The sequence below is a fragment of the Hordeum vulgare genome, chromosome 4H, assembly GCF_904849725.1.
Source record: "Hordeum vulgare subsp. vulgare chromosome 4H, MorexV3_pseudomolecules_assembly, whole genome shotgun sequence".
NCBI classification, from domain to species: domain Eukaryota; kingdom Viridiplantae; phylum Streptophyta; class Magnoliopsida; order Poales; family Poaceae; genus Hordeum; species Hordeum vulgare.
The window spans coordinates 528,589,714-528,606,618 of NC_058521.1; the positions used below are offsets into that span (position 1 = coordinate 528,589,714).

At 40.6% G+C, this 16,905-nt stretch overlaps 1 protein-coding gene across 1 annotated transcript; it reads left to right on the top strand.

Annotated features, from left to right (window-relative positions):
* Positions 1 to 3,198: 3,198 nt before the first annotated feature.
* On the top strand, positions 3,199 to 12,720 carry LOC123449283. The gene is made up of 11 exons (XM_045126437.1): positions 3,199 to 3,800; positions 5,216 to 5,473; positions 5,563 to 5,805; positions 5,927 to 6,076; positions 6,814 to 8,273; positions 9,531 to 9,604; positions 9,795 to 9,876; positions 9,952 to 10,077; positions 10,217 to 10,323; positions 11,479 to 11,633; positions 12,261 to 12,720. Exons 1-11 carry the CDS (start codon positions 3,342 to 3,344, stop codon positions 12,498 to 12,500), a joined length of 3,354 nt encoding a protein of 1,117 aa, XP_044982372.1. The 5' UTR covers positions 3,199 to 3,341; the 3' UTR covers positions 12,501 to 12,720.
* Positions 12,721 to 16,905: the final 4,185 nt, after the last annotated feature.

Consider the following 16,905-nt stretch of genomic DNA (forward strand, 5'->3'; position numbering starts at 1 on the left):
GACATGCCTAGAAAATCAAATCAGCAAAACAATCGGTGCATACATGGACGACGTGGTCATCAAGACCAAACATGTCATCCAGCTGGTGGACAACCTCCGGCAAACCTTCGATAATCTACGGGCTTACGATATAGGGCTCAATCCGGACAAACGCTTCTCGGGAGTTCCCGCTGATAAACTACTCAGATTTATCGTCTCCCATAAAGGAATGCCTTGATTGGAGTAGTCATCCATGGTTAATTGTACGGGCCTTCACAATCTTGGCTCAATGACTCCCGACAAGTGTGTAGTCTTTTTTTAGATGTCGAGTGTGTAGCCTTTTGTTGAAGGTGTTTACCATGGAAAATTGGCGATTTAGTTGCAGATATGATTGACGTGTCATTGTTGGCTATTTCCATTTAGTCAGTAGATAGGTGATATAATCATTCTTTTCTAGACTAACACAAATCTTCGAACATACTCCAGCGCAAGGGGAAGGAACATGCAAAGTCACGTGGCAGGCAACACGACAACTCCGTGTGGTGCACACCTGCAATCATGTTAGTTCCTAGTCTATTATAGCTTAAACAATCATGAACTTCTTGAAGGATAATAAATCTGTCGAAATGAAAGCGAAATGCAATACAATTACAGTTGTGTTGCACTACTATGTCATTGTTAAAATGTAATATGTGGCAAGATTTTAAAATGGAGTAAAATTATCGGGGATATACCCCGCGGTATAACCGGCTTGAAGTATGACCTGGCTGGGACTTGTCGATTCATTGGTGACCCGGTCGAGTTTGGCGACTCATTAGTGACCTAGCAGGCGGCTCGTATATGATCCGACATGCGAGTAAGACAAACTACAAGACCCAACGGCCTAGAAGGCGGCTCATGGGAGGGCCGGCTCATAGAGAAGGCCCAAGGAAAGTACGAACTCCCTCACAAAGGAAACAAGACCCGGATTAGGATTCAAGAGAGACTAGTCCTAGTCCTACTTTTAGTAGGACTCTACATGTAAACCTACCCCTTCCACCTACATAAGGAGGGGTAAGGCGCCCCAAGAGGGACATGTAAAAATCATTAGAGTCAGACAAATTAGACATTCTCGAGATTAGAGGTAGCAATTCCGCACCCTTGTAATCGAAACCATCATCTTCATCAATGAAAAACAAGCAGGACATAGGCTTTTACCTCCATCAGAGGGGCCAAACCTGGGTAAACTCGCGTCTCTCGATTCCGACCAATCCCTCTCAAGCCACCACCTAGTTGCGATGGCCTTACACCTAAGTCCTTACACGAGGACATATGCCGTGATGAAACCACAACAAAAATCGCTGTCACAAATGTGAGAACTAGAGGCAATAAGTGAAACTACTCTAATTAAGTGACCGTGACATATCGTCATGGTATTAGCTGCAAAAGATGATCAACAAACAACTCATTATACACCAATGTTTTATTACCTTCTCCATATGATGTGGGAGGTTGACAATAAGTCACTTTCTTTACCATTGAACGTGATCCATAGTTTATCATGATTCTTGTAAAAGCCCCCCATGTAAATAGGTTACAAAGTCACATGATTCCTAGAAAACTACAAGATATGACGTGAAGATCAACTCATCGCACAAACAATTTTTTTTGTCTCCTCTAGACGGCGGAGGAGACTCGAAAGAAGTCAGCCTTCTCTGCTATTGGAGATGACCTAAAATTTGTCATCATTGGTGAAGTTTGCCATTTGTAGGTTATGACGCTACCTGATGATGCGACGTGAAAAAAATGCAAGGATGATACCAATGACAACTTATTGCATCCTATCATGTAGGAGAAACCATATAAGCCAATCTTATCTACTATCAGATACGACCTAAATTTTGTCATCATCGTTGAAAAAAGTCTAATGTGTATATATCATGATGTCACATGATGATCGCAAGACGACATCAACGCTAACCCATTATACAACATGTCCATTACCTAACTGAATTTACGTGGTGGGAGAAGTCAAACCTTATTAGAAACATAGTAAAGTTTGTCATGTAGTAATTTACATGATGATATGACATATAATAAGCGGGAACTAAGGACATGCTTGTATGTATCCAAACCAATAAGTTTACATGAGGCTAAGATGCCTCGTGAGCATGCCACCATAGGAACTACCATGGTCGGGTCATACATGGATGGTGTATGTTTGCCAACCCAGTTAGTCCCAACGCCCAAGGTTTTTTCTCCCTTGCCACAGGGATGGCAGGGCTTTCCTCCATCAGAGGTGGTTCGAGCAATGGCACTCCACATTGTGTGTGACCTTGTTGTGGCGATGTAGTGACGAGCTTTTGCTCCAATGGTGTGGCGATATATATGATGTGCTAGTGCTCCCACATGTCATTCCATATTAGCGATTAACGGCCGTCGCTCATGGCATCACTTTCTACCCTTTGTTAACAAGCGAGGGACCGGTAGGTGAAGGACTACTAATACAGTATGAACAAAAGATGATTTTGGCCTAGTCAATGCACGATCGCGAGGGGTACCAATCATAGATTACATCATCTATCTTTGGAGGGCATCGGGATGAAGCAACTACAAGAAGATGTAGCATCAAGATGATAATCGAAACATACTTTATCTCCATGATGAAAATATGTAATCTCGCATCCATCCTCTATATGTAGAAGGCATTATCCTTGTTTTTATTTCTCGACATTAATTGAATCACTCATCCATAATTAATTGTTCGTGCCTTCACAATCTTGACTCGACGACTCCCGGCGAGTGTGTATTTTCTTTCTAGCCGTCTGAGTGTGTAGCCTTTTATTGAAGGTGTCTGCCGTGGAAAATTGGCGATTTAGTTGTAGACATAATTGACGTGTCATTGTTGGCTGTTTTCATTTAGTCCGTAGACAGAATATAACCACCATGCTTATCTTATAGACTAACACAAATCGTTGGACATACACCAACGCACGGTGAAGGAACATGGAGAGTCACGCGGCAGGCAGCACGACAGCTCCCACAGTGGAGTACCCAGGCCAGGCGATCCCGTCAGTTTCCAGTCTAGTCGCTTAAACAAACAGGGCCTTCTCAAAGAAAAAAATGGAATCTGCCGAAACCAAAGCGAAACCGGCGATAAAATTTGCAGTTGCGTCGCACTGCGCATTTGCTGCGCCCCGTCGCCTTCCGTTCCCTCCCCCACCCGCGTGCGTGCGTGTCCCTCAATCATAGCAGCCAGCCAGCCGCGGCCGTGTCCGTTTCCTCTCCCCCGCCGTCCCGCTCGCCCTCCCGCCGTCCCTTCTCCCCCACCCCACCCCGTCCTCCGCCGATGCGGCCCGCCACCGAACCCTAGCCGGATCCCAATGGCGACCCCCCGCGCCGGGGCCTCGCCGCCGGTCACCGGCGACCGCTACCTCGACCTGCTCGTCCGCTTCGTGGCCAGCCACGCGGGCGAGCTGCTCGACGGCTCCTTCACCCTGCGCCTCCACCCCGTCGGCCTCCACTACGTCGCCTCCCGCCTCGAGGCGCTGCGCGAGCTGGAGGCCGTCGGCGCGGGGGCGCCCGTCGACTACCTCCGCGCCTACGTCGCCGACCTCGGCGACCACCGTGCGCTCGAGCAGCTCCGCCGGATCCTCCGCCTCCTCACGTCGCTCAAGGTCGTCGCCGCGGGCCCAGGGCGCGACCCGGCGCCGCTATCGCTCCTGCCGTTTGCGCGCCTTCGCGTGCTCGAGTTGCGGGGCTGCGACCTCTCCACCTCCGCCGCCAGGGGGCTGCTCGACCTCCGCCACACGCTAGAGAGGCTCGTCTGCCACAACTCCACGGTGCGATTCTCTCATGTTTGCCCGTAATTCTGGCCATACAGCTAACGTAATTTGTTGCTGGTGACAATTCAGCTAATTACGCCCCCTATTAAACTAGTACGAGTCTATGAACTAAGCTGAGCTGTGAATCATGATTATCGTTCGCTGTTTGGTTCATTCCGCAGCTAGCAAAGGGGAGTTTAGTTTCAGCCCACTTGCTGCAGTAGTTTGGTATGGTCCATATTTAATACCCCATGTTCCTAGGATCCAATCTGGTCCGGTGCATGCATTAATTAAGTTCTATATACTCAGCAGCTCCCTGACAATTTTGTTGGTGATCTGCTGTTCTCGTAGTGTTAAGATGCCTTTCTAGTGTGGAACTTCTATGTTTACTGATGTTTCCAGTCTTTCTGGTGGGATTTATTGGTATCTTGTTGGTTTTATTTAGGTTTCATTGAGTATTGCTCTTGCAACTTCGATGCCAATTTACCAATTTACTCTGCGTCATTTGTTTTGTCTGAAGCAGACCAACTTTGGCATTGAGTATTGCTCTTGCAACTTCGATGCAAATTTACCAATTTAGTCTGCGTCATTTGTTTTGTCTTAAGTAGACCAACTGTGGAATCTTGCAATGCTGCTGTAATGCAATTGTTGTAGCACATGATCAACATCACCATAACGCTATTCCAATAGAGTAATAGTCATGTCTTCCGCACATGATGCATTTATCCCCTGATATACTTTGTCAATCCGTGAGATTAGAAAGATGCACAGCCATGTGGATTCCTGATAGATTGTCATGTCTGTACTTGTATGCAGCTGGAAATGTTGTTTTATGCATCTCATGACTCATGTACTTTGTTTTCCAAATTCTGACGGAAACTCATGTACTTTGTTTTCCAAATTCTGACGGAAACTCTTATGGAAATTATCGTTCCCTTTGAGCTAGAACCTTGGATGTTTGGTGGATTGACAGTGATATCTGGAACTAATAAGGATTTAATGTGGCATCTGCTATTCTATTTTAAACATAGTTCTTTTGCTGGCCCATGGACCACGTGATTATAAGTACACCAGATTTACCCTACTCCCATGTGCTTGCATTGCCAATCATGACATGTCATCTGGTATCTGTTATTCTGTTTTAAATAATGTTCTTTTTTGGCCGATGGATGGCAGAGTTATAATTGAGGGTTGTAGCTGGAGAACTTTGGTATTGGTTCCTGATTTGGTGTCCGCAGGTTGATCGGGTGTGCTACATCTTCTCTCTATTCATATCATGTCATGCAACCAAAAGCTCAGCTAGCAGCAAAAAGTGATGCATATATCTTTGTATCCTTCGAGCAGTTATTGCAATTTATGCTTCGTTTCCAACACTCGTACGAAATGTTGTGATGTTATCAGATTCATAACAGTTAAATTTTGTATTACCGCAGGATGCTCTTAGGCATATATTTGTGAGTAGAGTGATGGATATCAAGGATTCTCCTGTATGGATTCGGCTTTTGTATGTCTCGTGTGCTTCTAATGATCTTGTACTCATGGACGAGTCATTGCAATTGTTACCTGCTGTTGAAACCCTTGATCTTAGTCGGAACCGGTTTGCAAAGGTGGATAATCTGCGGAAATGTACAAAGTTGCGGAATCTGGACCTTGGATTTAATCATTTGCGATCTATATCATCCTTGAGCGAGGTTTAACTTCCTTCATAATTCAGTTTAAAACAGTAAACAAGCTTCTTGAAATTACTTTTGTTGTTTGATTACATGTTACCCTTGTGCAGGTTTTCAGTCGGATTGGTAAACTAGTACTTAGAAATAATGCTTTAACTACTATACATGGGATTGAAAATCTCAAGTCGCTTGTGGGCCTTGATCTGTCTTACAACATCATATCAAACTTCTCAGAGTTGGAAATTCTTGGCAGCTTGTCTTTGCTACAGAACCTATGGTTGGAAGGCAACCCAATCTGCTGTGCTCGTTGGTATCGAGCACGTGTTTTTAGTTTTTTCCATAATTCAGAAAATGTAAGTGCTTTAGCTCAAGCATGTTAAACCATTTTGGTTGTCCATAGTCTTGTTTGTAATAAGTCTCTTCCATAGTATTGGAGTAACATGAATACTCTGTTCCGTGATTTTTCTGCCTCAGCTAAAGTTAGATGATAAAGGTATGAACACACAAGAATACTGGGAAAAGCAAGTATTGTTTGGAAGCAGGCAAAAACAACCTGCTGGCTATGGATTTTATTTTCCTGCAAAAGATGATCATGAGGATGAATACACTTCAAATTCTATGATGGTATGTACCTCTTTTACCGGCTGCTAATAGTCTAATCTACTCCCTCCGTTTACAAATATAAGTTGTTCTAATTTTTTTCTGAATCGGATGTATATAGACACATTTTAGTGTGTTTGTTCACTCATTTCAGTCTGTATGTAGTCCATATTGAAATATCCAAAACATCTTATATTTGTGAATGGATGGAATATTATATATCAGCATGTCACACAAATTGTAAGTTTCCTCAGTTAACACTTTCGGTTTTATTATTCTCTGGAGGATAGGTAAGTCAATGCATGTTGCTTAGTGAATTGGTATTAGGCTTCATTTCCCCCTTGGGTATACTCCCTCCATTCCTAAATATAAGTCTTTTTTATTAATTTCACTAGCGGACTGCATACGGATGTATATAGACATACTTTAGAATGTAGATTCATCCATTTTGCTCCGTATGTAGTCTCTAGTGGAATCTCTAAAAAGACTTATATTTAGGAACGGATGGAGTACATTATTTTCATGTGTGATGCTGGAGCATTACTTCCCTATATTGTCAGGATTCCTTTTTGCCTTGTTCAGCCTAGGTGCTGCCATATATGACATCTATAAATGCACTATAAAACCATCAATATATCTTAGCAGAATTGAAATAATTTGGCAAAAGTTGGGCATCCTGCACGTGTATCCTGAACGCGACTGAATGTGACCGTGTATGACTATTTTAATGATACCCTGCTTTGCACTTATATTTACTGTAGAAAAAGATTTCCCGACTTGCCTGTATTCTGGAGGAAGAGAGAAGTCCTTGTGATGAAGGTGTGGACCAGCAGTCCAGCCCCCGTGATAGTGCTAGTTCTAAGAAGGATGAAGTTGCCGTTGCTGATAATGACGTAAAAATTACTTCTTTGATAAGTACAGCAGAGTTGATGAAGAAAGAAAGATCGACTGACTGGCTGCGTGAATTTAAGGAGTGGATGGATGAAAATACAGAGAACGCAGATGGTGACAACCTTTACGTTGATTTCACTAACAGAAATGGAAGTCAGAACAAACAAAACAGAAGAGAAAAAATGAACATAGAGAGCTCTGAGAGTGTCACGGACCTGGCAAAGAAATCAGAAGATGGGAGCAGCTCAAACCTTTTGGAGTCTAAATTGTCTTCCACAGATGATGCATGCAATGGCACTAATGGCTTCACTGCAGTATCCTTGAACGAAGTGAATACTGACCAAACTCATGTAAGGGTACACTTGAATTCTGCCCTACAGCTTCCTCCGCTAGAATTTGTGGGCACTTCACATCCAGATTCTTTTGCCGATGTGGAAGGTGGTGCAATTTTTTTGCATACAAACGGAACACCCTCTAATGCAACAAGTAAGCTGACAGAACCAAGTCCATCCTTTGCATACCCTAGTCCACAGTCACCCCCACAATACAAGGAAGACCTCCTACGCCGCAGACTTTTTCTGGAGGAAGAATTTTTGCAGAGTTCAGGAGATTTCCAATGTGTTGGTTCTCTTGGTAGTGGTAGCAGCTGCAGTGATGACTCTTCAGGTGATTTATGTTCGTGCAATTCGGAAGATGATTGCGTAGCAATTCAGACAAAAAGGGAACTAGCCCTTAACGGTCAGATTGCTTCATTTCCTTACGCAGATATTGATCACGAGGAAATGGATGGGATGGAGTTTTTCTCACAAGAGGAAAGATTGTCTGACTGTTCGGCAAAAGATGACCCAACATTTACAGATGGCATAGGGTTTGATATTAAGGAGCCAGATGACAGGAACCAGAGGAATGGACATCTAGGTCAAGATTCAGGTGGCCATCTGGTTAGACAAAATGGCAGGCAAAAGGTTAAGAGGAAGGTATTTCCTATTTTTAAGAACCGTAATGGCACTAAACTAGAATTTCCGGAGGCTAATAAAGATAAGTTGGATGAGGGGGTTTCAGTGGGTGCAAATGGTCATCTGAGCTACGACTTAAGTGGAAGTACTCTTTGCAAGGATCAAAGCTCAGAAAAACACAATTCAAGTATCTTGCACAAGAATAACTTGTCGATTGGTGCCAATACAGTTACTTGCAACACTGATAGGGATAAGTACAAGCTTATAGAGGATTTCTTCAATGTGGAAGTTGCTAATGTTGAAGAGTCCGAAATATGTGAACAAGGAGCTCGTTGTGGATACATATTTCAAGATGGAAGCGATTTAGTTCAAAGGTTAGCGTTGTTTTACCTATATTATATGAATGACATGTGTAGAGACTAGAGACTGATGATGAACAGCTGTTGAATCTGAACAAACGAGTCGCGGACTATCGAAGTATATTTTGTAGAACCAAAGATTATCAGTACAAATATGGATTACTTCTTTTTCTGTAAGTTCGCAAATTAAGGACTAGCTGCAGCATATCAGACTAATATGGTTACTTATTTGCCTATGCTGTTATAGTTTGTTTTTAAACTAAAAACCATGCAGCGCAACAAAATATGCACTGACCGGATAAAATTAGCAGAATAGAACTGCCTTAACCTGTTAATGAGGTAATTGCTGACCATTAGTGCTTTGGAGGAGTGAATGCAATTATATTTAAAATCATAACTATATCTGTTACATTTTTTTATTCATGTGCTCACTTAGAGAAAACTGAAGCTCAAGATTTTTCTAATTGATGATGAATGTATTCAAAATATCAAAACACCATGGTCATGCAACACATGCAGGGCTGTATGTGTTGGTTCTTCTTAATTTTCGTTACTTTAATCAAGTACTCCCTCCGTCCCACAATATAAGATCCTTTCTCAAGCTAACATGCTTGAAAAACGATCTTATATTATGGAACGGAGGGCTGTATGTGTTGGTTCTTCTTAATTTTCGTTACTTTAATCAAGTACTCCCTCCGTCCCACAATATAAGATCCTTTCTCAAGCTAACATGCTTGAAAAATGATCTTATATTATGGGACGGAGGGAGTAAGTAACAATTTGACATGTCAGACACCCACCTGAGACGGTGTGTAGGAGTCCATGATTTGTACCCGTAGGCAAATGATGAAAGATTGTTGGGGCCTTGTGCAGTATGGGGGTTCTACAAACCAACTTTTTTTTGGCCAAACCTCTATCAAAACTGAATCCAAGACATGGGCACCTGAATCCTTGTCTCCACCACCGTCTTTACCGATGTTGATGGCATTTGCATAGAGCATGAAATGCGTAAATGTCCAGTAATATATCTCATGATTCAGACCTCAAAGTACTTAAATGCACAATGAGTAGTTAGCAATAACAGCTCTTTGAATAGGACATTTAGTTGGGTTTTTTAGTTCGAAGTACTTTCTTGTAGCATTTAATCCTCAAACATGTCCAGTAAATGCCATCTTAACTTCTGTTAAACTTAACAGCAGTTCTGCAAGCCTATCTGCATGCATTATTATTTTTGTGTACTGTACCTGACTAGCATATTGTTACTTACTGTAGAGAAGTAGCCTTGTTGAGAAGTTCCCAAAATAAATTGTATGTTCTGCTAGTTGATATGGAGCAAGATGAACAAGGTTAGTTTTCTACCCATTGTTTTCTTTTCTTCAAAAGACTTTCTCTTGTTTTTTTTTTGTCTCTATTAGACAGTTATAAGACTATTGCAACTGGATTTTCACATTTTTATTGTTGTATGGAAATTTATCTTCTCATGTTTCTATTCTATAAAACTGTATTAATAATTCTTACATACCGATTAATTTACAGAAATTATGCCAAGAGTTTTGGGGTGCTATAGGCTTGAAGATCTGGAAAAAGTTTTGACTGGTCTGGGTCTACAAGCACTAAGGTCAATTAGCATATCAATCATCAGTGATGTTTTTTTGGCTTATCTGAGTCTTACTTTTGTTTTGTCATATTGCAGGGTACACATGGCAGATCATACAGCTCATCTATTCTTGACACGTACCTCCAAGGAAGCGCAAGATGTACTTTGGCTCTTGAATCTGTTCAGCTTTCCACAGTTAACTAGTGGGGTATCTTTGCAAAGGTTTGTCTATTTAGCTTTATGTTTTCTCTGTGAGCAAAGGCCTTCTCTCTTAGATAAACAAAGAATGGATTTTATGTGTGTTTATTGTGCCTTCTATTTCATTTTTTGATTGTACTTTGTCTTGTAATTTAAATGGCAGTTGGGAGAAGATCCAAGTTAAATTGCTCGAGAAATGTCTATGTGCAAGTTTGAAGATGGGAATATTTCTCTACTCCATGTTGATGTTCTGGAAGAATGATGCGGAAGGTACTGTTATTTGGGTGCTGAAATATAACCCCTATTTATCTATGTGATTTTGATTAGAACTTTCTTCACTTTATGAATTCTTATAATCTTACCTGCTTGGGCGAGTCTTTGCTTTCTCCCTTGAGGCCTGACAAAGCAGAGTAGGATCGATACACATCTTATCCTTGTGAAAGAAAACATTATTGTTTTTATCATCTGATATTTTGTTTTCTAAATGAATATTGTTTATGGCTTTATGCTTACTCTCCAAAATCTCGTTTGGACATATGATAACTAGAGCAATGAGCCCATAAGCTTTATCGTGTGCAATAAAATCTTTGTGATATTTTGCTCAGAATGCACACAATTTCTTGCTCAGTGTCAAAGATTCAACATCGAAGTGTTAACTTTGTTCTGTAGCATCATCTCTAGTTCGAGTACAGTGCACTTAGTCCTATGGTGAGAGCTGGGGGTTAATTGATCAAGGACTAAAGCCCATCACGAAACATGTTGCCATTGAGCTGAAGTCATGATGATTACTTGTGGACTTTGGCATATGCATATGTTACGTTAGTTTGCAAGGTAGATACTACTCCCTCCGTGGCTCCGTCCCATAATATAAGAGTGTTACACCAGTGTAAAAAACGCTCTTATATTATGTGACGGAGGGAGTAGTATATAGTATGTCTGCTGGGTGGTCATGTAATTTGATCTTTAAGAAACGTATAAGGCTACCTTGTTTAATTCTTCATGATTAGATGTTTGCAAGGTAATTTTCATTATCCATCCCCAATTCTTTACATGAACATTTTGTTAGATGTTTACCCATTTTTTCTATTTCAGCACCCGCTTGCATAGATTCCTTCTGGCTTTAATCGGGCCCATTTAATTAAATCCTGTGTAAACGATTTGATAGTGGCAGGCATGCATCATCACCAAATATTGACGATGCCACATCTGGCATGACATGGCATATGGTGGCATGCTGTGAGCCTCATACATGTACCGCTGATGAATTATTTTATTTGCATCTGCCTCTGATGTAATAATTCAATTAGTAAACCAGAAGATTTAGAACAGGAAGACACGAGTATTGCCTAAATCCTTTCTGTATTGTTACCTTTTTAGTTCTTTTACTTAGAAATTGCTGAATTAATGTCCATTTCTGTTTTGCAGAGGAATCCTTGGTTATTAGATCCCTTGTTGTTACTGAAGGATCAATATGTGTGTGCATTGAGAACCTACATCAGTTTGGTTGCTTTCCTGATGATTCACATCCTCCATATTTTTCTCTTGACGAGTGCTGTTCTATCAACAGTATTAAGGAAGTGGTAAGTTGTGTTTGACTTCTAAGATTTCCAATCTATCTAGGTTACTTTGCATTGAGAGATATCATTTTCATAAAATAGTTTGCTCTGAGGTACCCCCCCTTCCTAAATATAAAACCTTTTAGAGTTTCTAATAGAGACTACATATGGATGTATATAGACGTATTTTATAGTGTATATTCTCTCATTTTGCTCCGTATGTGTTTGAGGTTCCATACATACACACGTGTATAGACGTACTTTGTAGTGTACATTCACTCATTTTGTTCCGTATGTTGTCAATATTAGAATCTCTAAAAGGTCTTATATTTAGGAACGGAGGGAGCAGTTCCCTTTCATAAAAGGGGGATATTTGTTTTATTCTTGTCTATTGTGGAATATGCATAAGCGTGTCTCTGTGTATTCTCGCACACAGGTTTGACCCTGGTCTGTAAACTTGTATTTTTATTGTACAGAGTACTTATCACCTTATCGTACTTACTCTGTATTTCTAAAGGGCAATCCTCTCTTATTTTACCGAGCCGTGATTTAATACGAGCTAAATATATTGCTTCATCATATTGAAATACGAGTAGTTGATATCATTTTGTTGACATTTCTAAATTTTCCTACTGCATTTCCTATATTTAGGTCGTGGATCAGCGTGACAAGGAATGCTTGACATTAATTTTGCACAAACACATAAACGAAGGAAGATTTCACAGCAGCACTGGAAATTCGCAGAAGAAGCAAGCAGATGAAAATTACACAGTACATACATGGAAAATGAAGTGGTTTTCTGAGGAAACTCTTTTGAAGTTCATTTCTGTACTTAAGGCTCTTTACTCTGGAGTAGTTTCTTCACCGTTACCTGTAAAATGTATATCCTGATGTGTTAGTTCTTGTAGTCATGTAGTGATTTCATTCATTTGTTTGGGGGTTGTATTTAGCTGTTAATCTGTACAGTTTGTCCATTAGCCCGCTAGGTTGTGCTTTCTTTATTCTTTTGATTTATGAAAAAAATCCTCGTCTTAAAGTTGTACAGAACAGAGGTAAACTGAGTGAATGAGTGTAAATGCAATTTTGGCAACAGTTCTGAACAATTGGTTTATCTTCCTGGGTGATAAAGTAGTTTACTGGATTGCTCAGCCAGACGTGCGACTGCCTAAGGATGCACCAATTAAGATATGAATAAGAAAATTGAAAATCATACAGTGATCCTGATTCATGAATCTACAAAACTTTCAATTAGTCTTCCACACTTTGGCAAGGATAATGCTGGCGTATCCTACCAAGTCACTACCCTGGCAGGAGCTCCCTGCGGAAGAGATAGACAATGCCATGACGAGACCCTCCCGCTGAAGAAGAAGGACTGAGCCCCGGCAAGTCACCCTTACCGGAAAGATTGACAAGGCCTCGGTAGGCCATCACCTCCCTGCCGGGAAGGAAGAGGAAGGTCCGAGGAGAGGCATGGGCCCAGGGCGCCCTCGCGCCCTTCTAACGCCTCCATCGACGAGCACGCCACTCACAATGCATGAGCCACGCGTCTGCCCGCACGCCAACGCAACGCCCCGGAGTTGCCACGTGTGGGTACGTGTCCACCCCCCTCTGATGAGGTCAGGGAAGTCTGTTGAAGCATTTATTGCACCTCTGGCAAGACAGTAACACTGTAACCGTCGGTCGGCGCTGTTTCACCCGTGAACCCACCGTTCACCACTGAGCTACTGTGGTGACCCCTTCGCCTATAAAAGGAGGCCCGATGCTCAGTAGTAGGGGCTTTTGGCTTTTTGACAAATCGAAAGGCTGTAAAAAGGGACAAATCTATAGTAACCCAAAACGAATAGCTAAACGCATGCAGGACTAGGGTTTTACGCACCAGCGACCCGAACCTGGGTAAAAAGATCTTGTCGGGCCCTGACTGTTGGTTCTGCTCTTGCCGCGACCCCTCTCCCCGCCAAACCAGCAAAAAGGGGATCGTTGAGGCCCCCCATAGGTGTCGATCCTTCACCGACACAAGATCACGCTTACCAAGTACCCATCACAAACTCATCTCTTGCATTTACTTTATTTGCCATTTGCCTCTCATTTTGCTCTCCCCCACTTCTAAAACGATTTTCACAGAATACCAAAAAGATTTGCCTTTTTATTCGCCCCTTTTCCGTTCGTCTTTTTGTTTGCCTGCTTGTGTGCTAGATCTATTCTTTGCCACCATGTCTGAATCTGGGGTGGTTGCTAGTACTAATCTTGAGAAAAAAATTTGGATGTTGCTCTCTAGACTATGAAAATGAACCTCTTCCTAATTACAAAGCTAAAACTTTTCAAGTGGGAGAGGGAAATATTATTGGGAAAAGTGTTATTCAAGAGTTCTTTGATTGTACGGGAGTGATGCCTATGAATAAAAGATCTATTCTTCTTAGCACAAATTGTTATGCGGATGCCATATTATGCTTATTGAAAAATTGGAGAGAAAATTTGTGCACATTCATCCCGCTTTGCAAAAGGTGTTTTATGAACTCCCTAAAATCAATCATCCTAAGGCTAAAAAGATCGCTACTATCATCATTATGCGGGAATTTAATTTTATCATACATGAAGCTAGGGAAATTTTTGCCTTCTATAAAAATGGTATTGAACATCCTCCGATCAAAGAGATCCTACACTATAAAGAAACCTTGCGTAGTTTTGAAGCTAGAGATTATCAATCTTATCATGATAATCTTATAAGAAGAGTCCCCTATCCCGAGATTACTCAAAATATTTACCTTGAAACCTATGATGAATTTGATTGGATTGCTAGGGGTATTTATACAGGATTCGATGATGATTTGTTAGAAGAAAAAATCAGGGAACCTATTAGAAATAATATACGCATTTTATGTAATGATATCTATGGTGATGATCCTGATTATGCGTGTATGAATGCCAAAGTTACTAATCAAAGTCGCTCTTGTGAGCTAGGTTCCCCTTTTAGAAAGGAAAGAGAAGAAACAAAAGATTTGCTAAAAAGGGTTTTGGAAGATATGGTTGATGAGTTGCATACCAAAGATGATAATACGTAGATCTATTGCATTATGCCTAGCTAGGGGCGTTAAACAATATCGCTTGTTGGGAGGCAACCCGATTTTATTTGTTTTGCTTTTGTTTTGTTTCTGTTTTTGAGTGCTGCACATATTATTACCTCTGTAATAATTGTGTTTTCTTGTTTTATTTAGTGTTTAAGTCAAGTAAGACCTTTTGGATAGTCTATGGTGTTTGCAAGTTGATTTTGCTGAAAAACAATAACTTTTGCTCTCAGTGTAGGAATTTTATAAATTCACTAGAATATGCTTTTAATCTGAATTGTTTACAAAAGATTGGCTTATGAATTTTCCATATTGTCCTAATTTCTCAGAATTTTTGGATTTACAGAAGTATTTGAAGTAAACAAATTGCTACAGACTGTTCTGTTTTTGAAAGATTCTGTTTTCTTTGTGTTGTTTGTTTATTTTGATGAATCTATGGGTTGTATCGGGGGTATGAACCATGAAGAAGTTGGAATATAGTAAATATTACATCAATATAAATAAATAATGATTTCACAACAGTACCTAAAGTGGTGATTTATTTTTCTTATACTAACGGATCTCATGAGTTTTGTGTTGTGAAGTTTTCAAGTTTTGGGTAAATATTTGATGGACTATGGAATACGGAGTAGCAAAAACCTAAGCTTGGGGGATTCCCAAGGCACCCCAAGTCATATTTAAGGATACCAAAGAGCCTAAGCTTGGGGATGCCCCGGAAGGCATCCCGTCTTTCGTCTCATACCATCGGTAAATTTACTTGAGGCTATATTTTTATTCACCACATGATATGTGTTTTGCTTGGAGCGTCTTGTATGATATGAGTCTTTACTTTTTAGTTTGCCACAATCATTCGTGCTGCACACATCTTTTGAGAGAGAGAGAGAGACACACACACTGAATCATGAATTTATTAGAATACTCTTTATGCTTCACTTATATCTTTTGAGCTAGGCAATATTGCTCTAGTACTTCACTTATATCTTTTAGAGCACGGCAGTGTTGTGGAATTATTAAACTCTCGTACCTCAATTATATTATTTTGAGAGTTATTTAAACACACGGTAATTGGTTTAGGTTATGAATTTAGTCCTAATATAATAGGCATCCAAGAGGGATATAATAAAAACTTTCATATTAAGTGCATTGAATATGATGAGAAGTTTGATTCCCTGCATATAGTTTTGAGATGTGAAGATGGTAATATGAGAGTCATGCTAGTAAGTAATTGTGAATTAGAAAAAACACTTGTGTTGAAGCTTGTGAGTCCCGTAGCATGCACGTATGGTGAATATTTATGTGATGAAGTCGGCGCATGACTTGTTTAATGATTGTCAACCTTTGTGTGGAGGTCGGGATCGCGCGATGGTTAACTCCTACCAACCCTTCCCCTAGGAGCATGTGTCTAATACTTTGCTTCGGTAAATAATAGGATTTTGCAATAAGTATGTGAGTTCTTTATGACTAATGTTGAGTTCATGGATTATACACACTCTCACCCTTCCACCTTTGCTAGCCTCTCTAGTACCGCACAACTTTCGTCGCTACAGTAAACCCACCTTCCTCAAAACAGCCACCATATATTTCCTCAAAACAGCCACCATATATTTCCTCAAAACAGCCACCATACCTACCTATTATGGAATTTTCATAACCATTCTGAGATATATTGCCTTGCAACACCACTGTCCCGTTTCTTTATGACATGCACCATCACTTCCATATTGCGTATAGAGTCATACTTTGTTTTAGCTATCGAGTTGTAATCTTTGAGTTGTAAGTAAATAAAAGTGTGATGATTTGGATTATTAGAGCATTGTCTCGTGTGAGAAAAGGATGATGGAAGCTATGATTCCCTCACAAGTTGGGATGAGTATCCGGACTTTAAAAAATAAAAATAAAAATAAAAGAGGCCAACAAAGCCCATAAGAAGTAGAAGAGGCCAAAGAAGCCCACCAAAAAAAGAGAGAAAAAAAATGAAAGAAAGAGAGAAGGGACAATGCTACTATCTTTTTCCACACTTGTGCTTCAAAGCAGGACCATGTTCTTCATAGAGAGTCTCCTATTTTGTCACTTTCATATAACTAGTGGAACTACATCTTTTGCACGACCACTTAGTTTTATTTTTGAGCCTTCATACACTTATAGCTCTAGTGCATTTGTTGCATGGAAATCCCTACTCACTTACATTAATATCTATTGATGGGCATCTCCATAGCCTGTTGATATGCCTAGTT